At 43.0% G+C, this 16,735-nt stretch overlaps 1 protein-coding gene across 2 annotated transcripts in view; it reads right to left on the bottom strand.

Annotated features, from left to right (window-relative positions):
• Positions 1-214: 214 nt before the first annotated feature.
• LOC139367229 (succinyl-CoA:glutarate-CoA transferase) overlaps positions 215-16,735 on the bottom strand; it is a 164,626-nt gene continuing 148,105 nt past the window's right edge. Inside the window, exon 14 of one of the 2 annotated variants that reach the window (XM_071105449.1) lies at positions 215-2,126. In XM_071105449.1, the coding sequence (XP_070961550.1) occupies positions 1,963-2,126 (164 nt within the window). In that variant the 3' untranslated portion in view covers positions 215-1,962. The remainder of the gene's footprint in view (positions 2,127-16,735) is intronic. The other variant, XM_071105451.1, reaches the window with a different exon arrangement.

Raw genomic sequence — 16,735 nt, forward strand, 5'->3', positions numbered from 1 at the left:
AACCCATAATGGAATTATTGCAATTGAATTGTCTACATTGGGAAATCATAGTAGTCACAAACCACAGTTGGATCACTTGTTACTGTCCTCCCTTATACTACCAGTGTGAATGGGATTGAAACCAGGTGTGTAGGAAGACAAGACAAAACCAATGGAAAATGGATCAATGATGGCTAGAAGATCGGTGACGTCACCGATGTCAGTGTTGTATATATTTTTGTATTGGTGCACGTCGGGTCCTCGTACCCATTTTTGTTATTTGTTACATTTAGTGTTTGGAGTATGTTTCGTTCATTGTTATTAAATAACTCCATTACACTCAGTTTGATTCTCCTGCGCCTGACTTCCCTGCCACCTATACACACGACTCTGACACTACCACACTGTTATGTTCAGCTAAATAACTGTTTTTTTCCCCTCTTTCTGTCATTTGGTGGTCAAAGCAAGACTGTGAAAACAGTTTGGGCAACGCCTTCCTCTCACTCTTCCTCTCTCTGCCCCTGGCCGGAAACAATCTCAGAAGTCTATGTTTCACAAGTTTGGACAGCACAGTACAGTACATTAAAGTACAGTAATGTACAGCAAAGTAGGGTACAGCATAATGTACCATACTAAAGATATCTACTTTACTGTACTGTGCTGTGATGTCCAAACTTATGAAACAAAGACGTCTATGATTGTTTCAGATTTGGTCTGGTCCTTTACCAACCAAATGTGACCTTGTTTGGGGTCAGAGCTCATTACCATTATAGCCCGTGTGTAGAATTGTCACGTTCTGACCTTAGTTCCTTTGTTATGTCTTTGTTTTAGTATGGTCAGGACGTGAGTTGGGTGGGTTGTCTATGTTCCGTTTTCTATGTTGTGTTTTGCGTTTGGCCTGGTATGGTTCTCAGTCAGAGACAGGTGTCGTTAGTTGTCTCTGACTGAGAATCATACTTAGATAGCCTTTTCCCACTCGTGTTTCGTTGGTGTTAATTTTCTGTCTAGTGTTTTCTGCACTTTTCAGGAGTGCAGAAAATAAAAAAATGTGCTGATTAATCTTTTCATTTGAGTGGTTTGAACCATCAGAAATGTTTACTTGCAATTGCTAAGAGGCAAAACATAGCTAATGGTCACAAGACTAATAGTCCTGTGAAATAACATGAACAATGTTCAGAACCATTTTATTTGTTGCTAATGAATGTCAGGTTAACAATTACAAATCACCTAGTTGGATCTCACTGGTTGATAATAATTTCTTACATGTGTAAAGTACATTTCACTACAAAAATAATTTATAAGTTCCTTAAAATAAATGTTGTTTGCATCTCCAGCACAAACGTGCACTTGGCTGAACATGGATCAACTCTGGATATGATATAAAGGATTTAAGTGCAGTAATGAGTGATGACTGACCACCAAGATAGCATTAAGCGATATCCTTCCAAAAGCTGAAATGTTTTCCTTATTTGACTGGCCTGAGTGAAATGTCAGACCTACGGTAGAGTGTGTCATATTGATTAATCATGTGTGAATCACAAAGTGATGCCATTGAGACCTAGGAGAGATGCAAATAAAATGCTAGTTGGCTAAGGAAAGGGTGTGTACATACATCATTATGTCATTATTGCTACGTTGGTGGTTTCGCTGATGGTTATTCATGGTTTACAAAAGCAAAACCTTTGTCTCAAGGAAGTAACACAAAAAATCCTGCAGAGTGGTCCAAACAGGGCTTAGGTGGAAATCCCTGAGATATCTGGAAAACCTAGGAATTTTGGGAAAGTTACCAGTATTTTGCAACCCTAGGTGGAACATGAAGGTTTTCATTGGTTAACAGTTGTGCTCCATCCAGGGTGTGCAAATTGCTCATATACCAATTTCACCCGTGCTCTTTCTCAATTATTATTTTCTAGATTCTTTGCGTCCGCTCTCTTCACCTCCTTTATGTAGTGCTTATGTAGTTATTGAGATAGAGCACAGTTATCAATGCACTTCATTCTGGGCAACTGTCCCTGATGCCAGCAGCTGATTGATGACATCATCATTATAGGACAGGCTGTCTCTGAGAACTTGCACAGTGTGTTGACCAATCACGGGAGGGGGCATCGGCTCCCTGCTCTCAAAGGTGCTGAATCGGACCGCTGGCCCTGTGGAAAAAGAGTAGATACAAATTGGTTACACTAAAAACAAACTACAACTTCTGACTTTTGGTGCAGCTTATAAATGGTTCATAAAGCCTTCATAAACACTACATGTGTTACACATAATCTATAACCGTATGTAATGCTTTATAAAGGGTTCATAAATGTGGCATAACTGTGTGACATATTCACCCATGTCAAATGTGACATAACCCACTATGTCAAATATGACATAAACCTGTGCTTTATAAAAGGTGGCATTAGCACCTCTTAATAAAGGCCTTATAAATCATATTATTGGGGATTCACAAAGCATTTATAACCATGCCATGCATCTTGGTAGAGCATTGCAATGCCAGGATAGTGGGTTTGATTCCCGGGACCATCCACGCATAATAATTTATTCACACATGACTGTAAGTCACTTTGGATAAAAGCGCCTGATAAATTATATATATTATATTACTCTAAAACATTTATAGGATGGCCCAACCTCTTTCCCTCTTGGGTGCATTGTCAATATTGGACCTGACCTTAACCTTCTCCGAAATGCTCTACAGCCTTTTAAAATGTTTTTTTTTTTATCCCCGAAATTAGATTCTCTCGGTTCAGTTTTTCCAAGTTTTGGATTTCGCCCATTCTTTCAGGTTTTCCCATTTTGTTCACACTTTAAAAAAAATTGAAAACAACAAAATGTAATTTTCTGTCTTCACAACAATGCATCACCACATCAGGGGTAGACTTTTGAGGTTTGGGAAAAATCTATGAAATTTTGATATTTTTGTGTGGTTTCCCTTTAATTCAGTGAGCATGAATGTTGTTTGGTTAGCAGGTTTTCTGTAGAGCAGTAATTGCATATGATGATTATTTATTCCATATACAGTGATTCGCATTGTGGCCGCTATGGAATGGGTGGAGTAAAAAGCCAGCAACACTTCGTATTATTCAGAGCCCCATGAAATGACACTATATTTACAATCTACAGACCCTACTGAGAATTCTCTACAATACTTTTACTGCGGCACCCAGAATAGTACTCGCTCTAAGCCAATATCTATTCCATATACAGTGATTCGCAATGGGGGCATTTATTTGACCTTGGAACATCTTAAAACCAACATTTAATGCAAATGTCACTTAAATATGAACAAATATTAATCATTGTTAATGTTTAGATAAATTGTTTCATATATATCGTGAATAAATACAGGTTATTGACACCTTTTTACTATTACGTGGGGGACTTTTATTTTGATAATTTGAGAAATTCTGACGTACTTTTTTAGTGTTGCTGACTTGACACTGATCATATGGCGAGTTCGCAAATCAAATGCACACTTGTGGTGCCACTGGAAAATGAACAACAATTGACTTACCCTTTGTTTATTTAAATACTGCTGAACACAAAAATAAATACAACATGGAACAATTTCAAAGATTTAACTGAGTTACTGTTTATATAAAGAAATCAGTCAACTGAAAAAAATTAATTAGGCCCTAATCTATGGATTTCACATGACTGGGCAGTGGTGCAGCCATGGGTGGGCCTGGGAGGGCATAGGCCCATCCACTCGGCAGCCAGGCTCACCCACTCGGGAGACAGGCCCAGCCAATTAGTTTTCCCCACAAAACACCTCAGATGATCCTGTAGGTGAAGTTCTTGGGCTGACGTGGTTACACAAGGGATTATATTGGCAAAGGTGAAATTCATACGAATGGGGATGAAAACAAATTTGTTCACAACATTAGAGACAAATAAGCTTTTTGTGCATATGGCACATTTCTGGGATTTTTTAATTTCAGCTCATGTAACATGGGACCAATACTTTACATGTTGCGTTTATATTTTTGTTCAATGTAGTTTGTAGTAGTTGAGTTAGATTACATTGTAGCTACCTCAATTGTTATTTCAAATACTCTTGGTGACTTCACAGCAATTGCTAACTAGCCTAAATGTAGCTAGCTAGCAGGCTCAGCTATATAAAAATCCCTCTAAATACAGCCACGTCTCATGGTCACATCATGAGATTTGTAAATTAAAGAGGAATATAATAATACGAATCAAATGGAGTTTCTACATCTCCCCATTTAGAGTTCCTGGCACAGCACAGAAATGCCTTATCCAGATGGTGTGACATAAGCATTTCTTAACAGACATGCTACCTTTCTTTGTTGTTACTTTTAAGGTTGGAACCAACATGCAGTACCTCCAGCAGGCAGAGAACCATTTGTCTGCCAGCTCAGGGTAGAGCTACACTATTCACAGCCCTTTGCAATGTTCAATGTAATTGCATTGCTGGACTTTGTGAAAGTTAATGTATTTGAATTGTTTTAAAAATATACAAATATAAGGAAATGTATGGTTTAACCATGTCTTTATTTGTTTTTAGCTGTTAGTGATAATTCCCTAAGTGTTAATACATTTGTGCTTATATCATTAAGCCTTTATGTACAGAATGGCTTTCACAGCTGGCTGAAGGACTGGACCAAGGTGCAGCATGGTAAGCGTACATTTGAACTTTATTTAAAAATGACGCCGACAAAACGAAGAACAAAAATACAACAGTGAAGCTTTGGACTATGTGCCCTGAACAACAACACAGTTAATTTCACCACAAAACAGGTGTGGGAAAAGGGTACCTACGTATAGACAGCTGTCCCTGATTGAGAACCATACCAGGCCAAGACATAGAAATACAAAACATAGAAAAAAGGACACAGAATGCCCACCCTAGTCACACCTTGGCCTAAACAAAATAGAGAATAAAAAGCCTCTCTATGGCCAGGGCGTGAGAATGGCCAAATGTGTCGGACTTTATAGTAAGTAGAGCGTCATATGACATAAGGCATTTATGTATTTGTTACGAATGACCATAGGTGGCTGACTTTAAAGTATGTACAGCGTCATATGATACAAGCCATTTATGTACTCAATGTGTCATAAATGACCAAAGGGGTCTGAATCATGTCCAATCAATTGAATATACCACAGGTGGACTCCAATCAAGTTGAAGAAACACCTCAAGGATGATCAATGTCAAGTCTCATAGCAAAGGGTCTGAATACTTACGTCAATAAGGCTTTTTTTTTATATACATTTGCAAAATTTTCTAAAAACCTATTTTCACTTTGTCATTATAGGGTATTGTGTGTAGAATGATAAGGAAAAACTTTAATTTAATACATTTTATAATAAGGCTGTAATGTCACAAACTGTGGAAAAATTGAAGCGGTCTGAATACTTCCCAAATGCACTGTATATGCCTAATAAACAATTTATGAATGCTCTATAAAGCCCAGCTGTAGTTAATAAAAAATGGGACACAAGTTGGGGTTAACAAACCTGAGAAGAGTACAATTTAAAAGATGTGGAATTAATGGAGTTGAGAATTGACCTGGATTCATTATTCTGGGGTTTCAGTGATAAGGCTTTCATCATGACAGACAGAGACACATAGATGAGACTGCTCTGATAGTTTCACCTAATTCATGCAGTGTTGGAACAAAGAGGGAAAGAGAAGTAAAGACACATGAGTCAAGACACTTCCTATATTTCAACAAACCAGCGTAGATGATGCTAAAGATACCATTAATTTTCTCATCCAACTTCCTTTGCTCTTATTCCACATTTTGTTGCGCTACTGCCAGATTTCAATTAAATATAAAACATTTTCTGACGGATTTACACACAATGCCCCATAATGACAAAGTGAAAACATTGTTTTAGACATTTATTGAAAATTAAAAACAGAAATGTCCTATTTAAATAAGTATTTACACCCGAGTCAATAATTTGTAGAAGCACCTTATGGCAGTGTTCACAGCTGTGAGTCTTTCTGGGTAAGTCTCTAAGAGCTTTCCACACCTGGATTGTGCAACATTTGCCCATTATTCTTAAAAAAATGGGTTCGCGCCCAGGCTCTGTCGTAACCGGCCGCGACCGGGAGGTCCGTGGGGAGACGCACAATTGGCCTAGCGTCGTCCGGGTTAGGGAGGTCTTGGCCGGTAGGGATGTCCTTGTCTCATCGCGCACCAGCGACTCCTGTGGCGAGCCGGGTTAACCAAGGTTGCCAAGGTGCACTGTGTTTCCACCACAAAATTGGTGCGGCTGGCTTCCGGGTTGGATGCGCGCTGTGTTAAGAAGCAGTGCGGCTTGGTTGGGTTGTGTATCGGAGGACGCATAACTTTCAACATTCGTCTCTCCCGAGCCCGTAAGGGAGTTGTAGCGATGAGACAAGATAGTAGCTACTAAAACAATTGGATACCACGATATTGGGGAGAAAAAGGAGTAAAATTCAAAAAAATAAATAAAAATAAAAATTGTGTCTGAGTATAAAAGAACTGATTTGGCAGGTGAAAACCTGAGAAAAATCCATTCAGGAAGTAGGATTTTGTTTTGTTTTGTAGTTTTCTATTCAATGCCATTACAGTGTCCATTGACTTAGGACTCAACAGTCTTTAGAAATTGTTTCAGGCTTGTATTCTAAAAAATGAGGGAGTAAGAGCAGTCTGAATGAGTGGACTCTGCAGTGTCACAGAGCTTTTTCATGCGCATGACCGAGAGAGTGCTATTCTTGTTTACCTTTTATATTGACAACGTTATTGTCCGGTTGAAATATTATCAATTATTTAGGCTAAAAACAACCTGAGAATTGAATATAAACATTGTTTGACATGTTTCAATGAACTTTCCAGATACAATATCTGCCTGTTTTGACTGCGTTTGAGCCTGTGGATTACTGAAGAAAACGCGCAAACAAAACTGAGGTTTTTGGATATAAAGAGAGACTTTATCGAACAAAACAAACATTTATTGAGTAAATTAATGTATTCTGAGTGCAACCATATGAAGATCATCAAAGGTAAGTGATTAATTTGATCTCCATTTCTGACTTGTGTAACTCTTCTACTTGGCTGGTTACTTTTTGTAATGATTTCTCTGCTGGGCGATGTTCTCAAATAATCGTAAGGTATGCTTTCGCCGTAAAGCATTTTTGAAATCTGACACCGTGGTTGGATTCACAAGAAGTTAATCTTTAAACCTATGTAAAATACTTGTATATTTTCTGAATTTCTATCATGAGTATTTCTGTATTTGAATTTGGAGCTCTGCAATTTCACTGGATGTTGGCCAGGTGGGACGCTAGCGGTCCTCCCCAGTCCGTAATGATTACAAGCAGTGGCGACCTGTCATTTTCTTGGGGTGCTTGCCTGTGTCACATATCAGTTAGCAAACAATGTAAAACTAATATATCATTGAGTTAATGCAACCGCATACAAACATGGTCTCTTTTTTGTTTTCTAGAGTAAGGCAACTACAAAATGCAGGTGTTTCAGCCTAGCTCATTGCTTTCTGTGGTGGTGGGGCAAGCCAGCAAAAATATGGAGTTTTCACCTGTGATTGTCTCAGTGTTCTGTCATTTATGGGGACTTTACGTCACTGCTAAGCGTAAGAGGAGACATTGAAAATTCTAGCCCTTCGGCTGCTGCCATAGAAGTGCCCATCCAAGAAGGCTCAAGGTCATTGGCCACAGAAAAAATGACATCAAATCACATTATATGCATAGTAACTTTGATTGGACTGATACTTTCACAATTTTAGCTAGCAGCTAGCAAATCCTTTTTAATCGTTGTCATAAGAAGATAAATAATTAAGAGAAATGATCTATAAAACGTATCGGTGCTCATTGGACATAAAAATTACACAACAAGTTGGAAATCGCAAATTCAATTAGTGGTTTGCAAGGAATCAGTGCCTGTGGCTGTGTGGTCCCAAATCTGGGCTTAAGGGGCTCTTTTCCAAGTTTAAAATGATACATTCAGCATTGGCCATGCTGTCAATGAAGCAAGATTTGTGCCGCACACAAAACAAATGTTAAGTCGTAGGACCGCCGCTCCACCTTCCTGCTCAAGTGAGCCGAGCACAACAATGTGAGTCCAAAAATGTATTGTATGCTGCTTCATAAATTATGTAATATGCCAGGGAGATATGTATACTGTAGCTAAGAAAGTAATACTATGTGTATGTTGTGCAGTAAGATGTTAGTAGCCCATGTGCCTCACCCTAATAACGTGGTCTATTTACCCCTCTTAATTTCACTTACTGTTCTGACTGTTCTAACCTGTTTTAGAGAAATGTAATCACCGAATATTTCATTGTCTGCTTATATATGCCCCCTTTATTTATCCTACGGTTTAACTTGGTGTACAGGGAGAGCACTATCGCTGTACATTTCAAAAGTGCTAAACAAATAGTTTGAACTAATGTTACGTCCATCCTAGCTCGCTCATTGTCTTAATCGAAATGACGGATTGTCTCTTATCTGCTTGTCGTCCCCTTATGCCATAGTTTGTACATATCAACTGTCATTAGAAACCACATTTGTTTGAGCAAGTCAGCCATATCAGCTGTTTTTTTTTAAAGGCAGCAAATGAATTGTTGAATTAACTGTTTCGCTGCCAGACAAGGCTCTGCTGATAGCCAGGTGTAGCAGTGGTAAGATGTTGGGACTGCTGTTGGGACAGATTTATGTAGGCCCTAACAGTTAGTGGGCATATAGTGCAATTCATGTATTGTTTAGTGTTGTGTTGTGTAGTGGCTTTGCTGGCATGCAATACACAATTACATTTTTTTGCCCCACCAAGATTTACATGCTAAAATCGCCACTGATTACAAGCATACCCATAACCTCATGTAGCCACCACTATGCTTAAAAATATGGAGAGTGGTACTCAGTAATGTATTTGCCCCAAACATAACACTTTGTGTTCAGGTCAAAAAGTAAATTGCTTTGACACATTTTTGCAGTATTACTTTAGTGCATTGCTGCAAACTGGATGCAGGTTAGTATTATGGAGTAACTACAAGGATGTTGATCCATCCTCAGTTTTTTATATCACAGCCATTAAACTCTGCAACTGTTTTAAAGTCACCATTGTCTTCATGATAAAATCCAAGAGCAGTTCCCTTCCTCTCCAGCAACTGAGTTAGGAAGGACACCTGTATCTTTGTAGTGACAGGGTGTATTGGTACACCATTCAAAGTGTAATAATAACTTCACCATGCTCAAAGGGATATTCAATGTCTGTTTATTTTTTATTTACTGATAGGGGCCCTTCTTTGCGAGGCCCCTGATAGGGGCCCTCCCTTTCTGTTTGTGTGGTTGGACACAGGTGTGCTGGAGCCAGAGCGGATCCTCACTAGCTGCAACCCGTTCCATAATCAAGACCTCTACAAATACTCAGTCCTGCCACTTCCACTCTGCTGGATCGTAATCTCTGTTCAGTCATGCTTCTAGCTATTTGTTGTTATTTAAGATCCTGTCTCCTGCTGTGCCTATTTCTTTGCCTGACGCTGTTTCTCCTCTCACTGCAGTTTTGCCGCTCTGACTCTGGTTCCTGTCTCCTGTTCCACATTTTACTACCCTGTTCTGGATTCAACTCATCATCACTCCCTTGGATTCCCCTCTAGACCTGTTTACCCTGTCCCAACCCAGCTCACTCCAACCTCCGCCTCCACATCTGGTTTCCTACAACTCATCCAAGCTTCCCTGGATCTGCACTTCATCCCTCCCTGTGTTACAATAAATATCTTGGTTCATTCATCCCCACATGAGTTTTCACTGAACCTGTCTGTTCTACAGAGTCAAACCTTCACCCAAAGCTCACAACCTGTTCCTACTCCCGAGTGCTACGATGGAAATCTCGGAGCTTGCAGAGCTTTTCTAGTACAATGTTCACTAGTAATTGAGCAACAGCCCAGCTCTATTGGTTGCCTCTGTGGTGCAGCGCTTTCCTGGGCCACTGCTGTGTGGGAGAGACTGTCACCCATTGGCTTCTCCTATAGCAGATTCACGGAGGAGATGAGGAAGGTCTTCGACCACCCAATCTGCGGAAAGGATGCTGCTAAACGAGTCCTGTCCCTCCGTCAAGGTGGCATGTGAGTTCCGCACCCTCGTCGCAGAGAGCGGCTGAAATGAAGAGGCTCTTCAGGGAGCTATCCGGAACTCACTCACTGAGCCTCAAGGTGAGTTGGCGTCCATGGAAGGATCCTGATCTTGCTGAACTCCTTTCTCTCACTATCCGCATTGACAACTGCCTCCGGGCGCGTCGGAGGGTAGGTAGGGTTGCAAGTTCCTTAACATCTGCTTCAGTGCCTTTCCCTTCTCCTCTGACTGCATCCTTACCCCAGGCATGTTCTAAGCCTGAACCAATGCAGCTTGGCCGGAACAAGTCTATCTCCAGAGGAGAGGCAGCGGCGTGTCTATACTGTGGCCAGGTTGGCCAGCTGGTCTCCACTTGTTCCCTGCGTCCAGTAAAAGTTAGGCCTGGACACCATTCCACTTAACGCCCTTCTCGATGCCAAGCTTCTCTTCCGTGTCTGTGAGAAAACCATTCCAGTCATCCTATGTCTCTCTGGTAATCACCAGTAAAAGATCAGTTTCCACATAATTAACAGTCCCAACTCTCCCCTGCTTCTGGGTCATCCATGGTTAAACTTTAAAAAAGACGCTCCGAAATTCATCTCAGCTGGCTTGGTCTGTGTCCGGAATAAAACATCCAACAAACCTATGTCCGGTCTGCTTCGCCCTCTTCCCATACCCAATTGCCCCTGGTCACACATAACTCTGGACTTCGTTCCTGGCCTTCCTCCATCTAACGGTAACTCAGTCATCCTCACTATTATTGACCGATTTTCCAAAGCGGCTCACTTCATTCCCCTCCAAGCTTCCTTCCTCCAGGGAGACTACGGACCTACTGGTATCCCATGTGTTGTGGTTGCATGGCATCCCTATTGATATTGTTTCTGACAGGGGACCACAGTTTACTTCCCAGGTATGAAGAGCCTTCTGCACAGCACTTGGGATTAAGGTTAGCCTTTCATCTGGATATCACCCCCAGACCAATGGCCAGACCGAGCGGGCCAATCAATAGTTGGAGACTGCCCTATGCTGTGACTTCGGCTAACCCTTCCTCCTGGAGTGCCCAGTTACCCTGGGTGGAATATGCCCACAATACCCTCATCAACGCCTTGTCAGGTATGTCACCCTTTGAGTGTTCCCTGGGTTTCCAACCCAACTTGTTCCCTGCCCAAAAGGTCGAGGTGCCCTCAGTCCAGGACCACATGCGGCGTTGTCATCGCACCTGGAGGAGGGCCCGGGCTGCTTTTCGTGCCTCCACCAGGACCCAATCTCAAGCTAACCGTTGATGTGCTTCAGCTCCAGTCCAAAGGGTATGGCTCTAGTCTAAGGACTTGCCCTTGAAAGTGGCTTCCAGAAAACTAGCACCCCGATTCATTGGTCCATTTGAGATTGATCATGTCATTAAACCTTCTGCTGTGCATCTAAAACTCCCAAACTCTCTCTAAATCCACCCCATCTTCCATGTGTCTTTAATCAAACCAGTCTGCTCCAGCCACCTGTCTCCCCCTGCAGCTGCTCCTCCACCCCCTCGGCTCATCGATGACCATCCTGCCTATACTGTCCAGCGGCTTTTGGATGTACTCCGTCGGGGTCACGGTTGCTAGTATTTTAGTGGACTGGGAGGGATACGGGCCTGAGGAGCGCTGCTGGGTGCCCTGTCACATTCTGGACCCATCCCTCCTACAGGATTTCCATTCCTCACACCCTGACAAGCCAGGTAGTGCGCCCGTAGGGGGGTGTACTTGCACATCTGCTCCTGCCACACCCCCTAGTGGACATCCGGTGTTTCCTTAACCTGCAGCCACTCCTCCAGTACACTCTATCTCTCCAACCACACACAAACAGAAAGGGAGTGGAGATGGGTGTGCTGGAGCCAGAGCGGATCCTCACCAGCTGCAATCCGTTCCATAATCAAGACCTCTACAAATACTCAGTCCTGCCACTTTCACTCTGCCGGATCGTAATCGCTGTTCATTCAGTCATGCTTCTAGCTATTTGTTATATAAGATCCTGTATCCTGCTGTGCCTATTTCTTTGCATGACGCTGTTTCTCCTCCTCACTGCAGTTTTGCCGCTCTGACTCTGGTTCCTGTCTCCTGTTCCACATCTCACCACCTTGCTACCCTGTTCTGGATTAAACTCATCACTCCCTTGGATTCCCCTCTAGACCTGTTTACCCTGTCCCAACCCAGCTCAATACAACCTCAGCCTCCACATCTGGTTTCCTACAACTCATCCAAGCTTCCCTGGATCTGCACTTCATCTCTCCCTGTGTTACAATAAAAATCTTGGTTCATTCATCCCCGTTTCCTGGTCTGAGTCTGCTCTTGGGTTCCCCTGTGCTGCTCCGCTTAACATAAACTGATGAGTATCCTGTACAATCCCCCTCTTGGTCAAAATCTATGCCATGTATACAAAAGCTTTTCATTGACTATCAAACAGTGAATTTCAAATAAAGGTCCCTTACTGTTTGACAAACGATATCCAACCCCGGAAGTTAAACAATTGTGGGTAATGCAACACAAGGACACCGACATTGCGGTAAAGCAACCCGAAAGCAGAGTTTTGGTATGCAGTAAAGTCTGTCATCTGGTATTTACACCACATATCAATCGCTGCGCTTTTCAATAGCTTTGGAGACTCGCGGGGGATGTCAGACAAAAACAAGCCATTTGAGGATAAAGGGCCACATCTCCACATCCTCAGAGGGACCCGATCAAGGTCTGAACATTCTATAACCATTTCCTGACACTTTCTATGATTGCATTTCTGTAGAGGACATACGTTTTCGGCAGACTGAAACGACTGACTTTTCATTTGGTGGGCGCTGCCATAAAATGTGTCGTTGCCTCACTGCTTTGATTCCAGTTTGTGATTTTTCTCTCTGCCACTGCGAGTAAATAAATCCGTTGATCTAATGACTGTTTGCTGGAACCATGACATACTGCGTTATGAGAGACAGTTTAGATGTAGAGAATATTGAAAAATAAGAGCCATACAATGCTTTCCCAAATAAACCACAAGGGCTGGACTGAAACTAATGCCCCATATGACACCCAAATCTCTGTACCAACATTTTCAGACGGAAGGTTAACTACAAAACTAAGAGAACACACCAAAGGACTGAGGCTGTTTTCAATGAAAGATGAGGCCAGGCTGTAAAACGTGAGATCAGAATGAAAAGCAAAGATGGGAGGGAAAGAAAGGAGGGGAGAACAGGACCCTGAACATGGCTGTGTGCGTGTGTGAGGACACGTGCGGTTTCCCTCTGCCTTTCAATGCCTCAGCAGTTATGAACGATGCCCTCACCACATCCTCTATTTCCTCCCCCACTCCTTCGATACGATGGGCGGCCGCAAGGCCACATCTGCTTTCCCACACTGTTCCGTTATCGGAGGAAGATGCTCCTCGTAGTCTCACCACAAAAAGCTCTCTGTTCTGTTCGGGTCTTTCCATCTTTCCTTTTCTAGTCCTCCGCTGGGTCTTACAACAGACTAATTCTCTCTCCCTCTATCTAGAGTCTATCCCAACCTCTCTGCTTTCATTTCTATAGGAGATCAATTCATCATGTGAAAAACTCAAGGCCTCATCGTAAAGCAAAGGGATTTATCCCTCTATTGAAATATGCATGTACATACACAGACACCCACCCACCCACCCACATTCTGTGCCCAGCAGTTCCATAGTCGGTGCCAACTCATTACTGGCCATGGCTCAGCTCCAGAGTATTGTAAATGGGATGGATCGGTCCGATGCAGACAGTCCCATTCAGGAAGCACCCTTTTGGGGGACACGGATGGAGAGAGACCGGGAGACTAAGCCAGTGAGACAGAGGGCATCGGGGCTTCCTGACCTCCTGAGGAAATAGCATGCCGCCGAGCCTGAGGTTTCAGTGCTCAGTGGCCCATGAGTCAGCCAACAGACCCACAGGCCCACAGGAGATTTGTGGAAAAGTCCAGAGAATTTGATAAATACCTAAATAAGCGGTGAGTCAACACATACTGGAGCTCTCTGTATGGCCCATTCCTGACGGTACCCTGTGAAACGACAGACGATTGAGATAAAGAATTTAAAAAGACTGTCTGCCCAGTGGGTTGGCACAAAAGGGCCAAGAATGGGACAAAAGAGTGGTGCTCATGTGCAGACCTATGCCCTTGAGGTTCTTGGTCCCTGCTGGTTGCGCGGGGTGGGGGCACATCCGGGACAAAGATGAAGTGAGAGGGGTTCAAACTCTGAAACAGTCCGTCAGAATCTGGTCTAGTGATAGCGCTGCCAGCCCCGGACCACACATAACCCCTGACGACAGGGGTTTGAGACACGTCTCAGCCACTCTTGTCTTTGCCCCTCGCTACCATGTATCAAACACTTTTCTTTCGCATCTGTTTGATCAAGGAAAATAAAATATGTGGGAGGGAGAATCAGAATGTAGATCTTCTTTAAGGCAATAACTAAAGCAGTCAGATGAAGTAGGGCTATGAGAAGAGAATACTTTCCGATGTATCGTGACAAAGTATTGCTCATTATATTAAAAAGAACCGGACACTGTGTCCCTCTCTCCTCTCTCTTGCAATTGTTACTCTCTTTGGTTCTTATTCCAGTTCCAAAGAAAATTATGGAGAGAGGAGTGGGGGGGGGGGGGACTCATTCACAGCATGAAGCTCCACAGCAGAGCTGTCGGTTGAAGTACATCTTCATCCTCTGCACTTTGAACCCACGCAACAAGTCACCCCTTTTCAGGCTCTTTAATCAGCCTCCCTGGCTTCCCTTGAATGGTGGAATACATGTTTCATGGGTATTTCTCTTCTGAGAAATGGATACAGAGTGGTCTGGATGAAAACTTTTTCTCCTCCCTGATTATTGCCATACAATTTTTAAAACACACCCTGACTGTATACATGCATGTACTTTATGTAGCCATGTGCGCGCGTACACACACACATTTCTTGACTTTGTTGCATCACGATTCCACCATCCACCATAATAGAGTTTAAGAAAACAAAAATGTGTATTTTACAACAAATGCTTCATTGAGGGATCTACATCCAGCAGACAGTGACCTAAATGCTCTGTAAGATAAAATAGCCTGAGGAGGAAATGCAACTTAAAGAACCTTGATGTCAGAGTTAAGAGGCCTGGTGGTTCCCTCAGCACCCAAGCAGCTCTTTGAGAGCGAGTGCTTCGGTGGGTTTACAGTGGGGAGGAGATAGAGATGTTTCAGCCTGGGCAACTCACGCTGGGACCCTCCCATTAACGTCAATAGTTGCCATAGTGTACCGAGTGGCAGACAATAGATAACAAGAACCTTGTACTGTCATTCCTGTACCCCTGGGGCCAGTGAGGTGCCTATTTCATCTGAAAACATGCTTGAGTTTGACACATTGGAGTTTTGATCTATATTGTTGAATCAGTTGAACCCATACCGCAACCCTGCTCTTCCTGTCTGTGCTAAATTCTTGCCTCCGTGAATGAAAAGGAGATGCCACTTCTAGTCAGGAGTAAAAACATGGTAGAAAACAACAAAAAACACAGGGGGTTGTGTACAGAGCTGGTGTAATAAGCAAGTAAGGGAGTTTTCCATTGTGACATATTATAATTAAGCAATAAGCCCCGAGGGGGTGTGGTATTTTCTTATGCACGACGCAACGCTGATTGCCTAGATAGAGCACTTAGCCTGTTGGTATGTATGTGGACACCCCTTCAAATTAGTGGATTCGGCTATTTCAGCCACACCCGTTGCTGACAGGTGTATAAAAGCGAGCACCCAGCCATGCAATCTCCATAGACAAACATTGGAATAGAATGGCCGGTACTGAAGAGCTCATTGACTTTCAACGTGGCACTGTCATAGGGTGCCACCTTCCATCAGTTTGTCAATTTTTTTCCCTGCTAGAGCTGCCCCGGTCAACTGTAAGTGCTTTTACTGTGAAGTGGAAACAACAACGGCTCAGCCACAAAGTGGTAGGCCAAAAAAGCTCACAGAATGGACATACAAGTGCTGAAGCGCATAGCGTCTATCCTCGGTTGCAACAATTACTACCGAGTTCCAAACTGCCTCTGGAAGCAACGTCAGCACAAAAAACTGCTTGTCAGGATCTTAATGAAATGGGTTTCTACGGCCGAGCAGCCGCGCACGCAAGCCTAAGATCATCATCTGAAATGGAGTGGTATAAAGCTCGCTGCCATTGGTATTTGGAGCAGTGGAAACAGGTTCTGAATCACGCTTCAACATCTGGCAGTCCGACAGACAAATCTGGGTTTGGCCAGGAGAACGCTAACTGCCCCAATGCATAGTGCCAACTGTAAAGCGTTCTAGTCTAGGGCTGTTTTTCATGGTTCGGGCTAGGACCGTTAGTTCCAGTGAAGGAAAATGTTAACACTACAGCATACAATGACATTCTCAACAATTCTGTGCTTCCAACTTTCTGGCACAAGTTTGGGGAAGGCCCTTTCCTGTTCAAGCATGACGATACCCCGTGCACAAAGCGAGGTCCATACAGAAATGGTTTGTCCTGATTGGTGCGGAAGAACTTGACACGCCTGCACAGAGCCCTAACCTCAACCCCATTGAACTCCTTTGGGATTAATTGGAACCCCGACTGCAGGCCAGGCCTAATCGCCTAACATCAGTGCCTGACCTCAACAATGCTCTTGTTGCTGAATGGAAGCAATGTTCCAAAGTCTAGTGGAAAGCCT

The sequence above is a fragment of the Oncorhynchus clarkii genome, chromosome 15, assembly GCF_045791955.1.
Source record: "Oncorhynchus clarkii lewisi isolate Uvic-CL-2024 chromosome 15, UVic_Ocla_1.0, whole genome shotgun sequence".
Classification (NCBI taxonomy): Eukaryota; Metazoa; Chordata; class Actinopteri; order Salmoniformes; family Salmonidae; genus Oncorhynchus; species Oncorhynchus clarkii.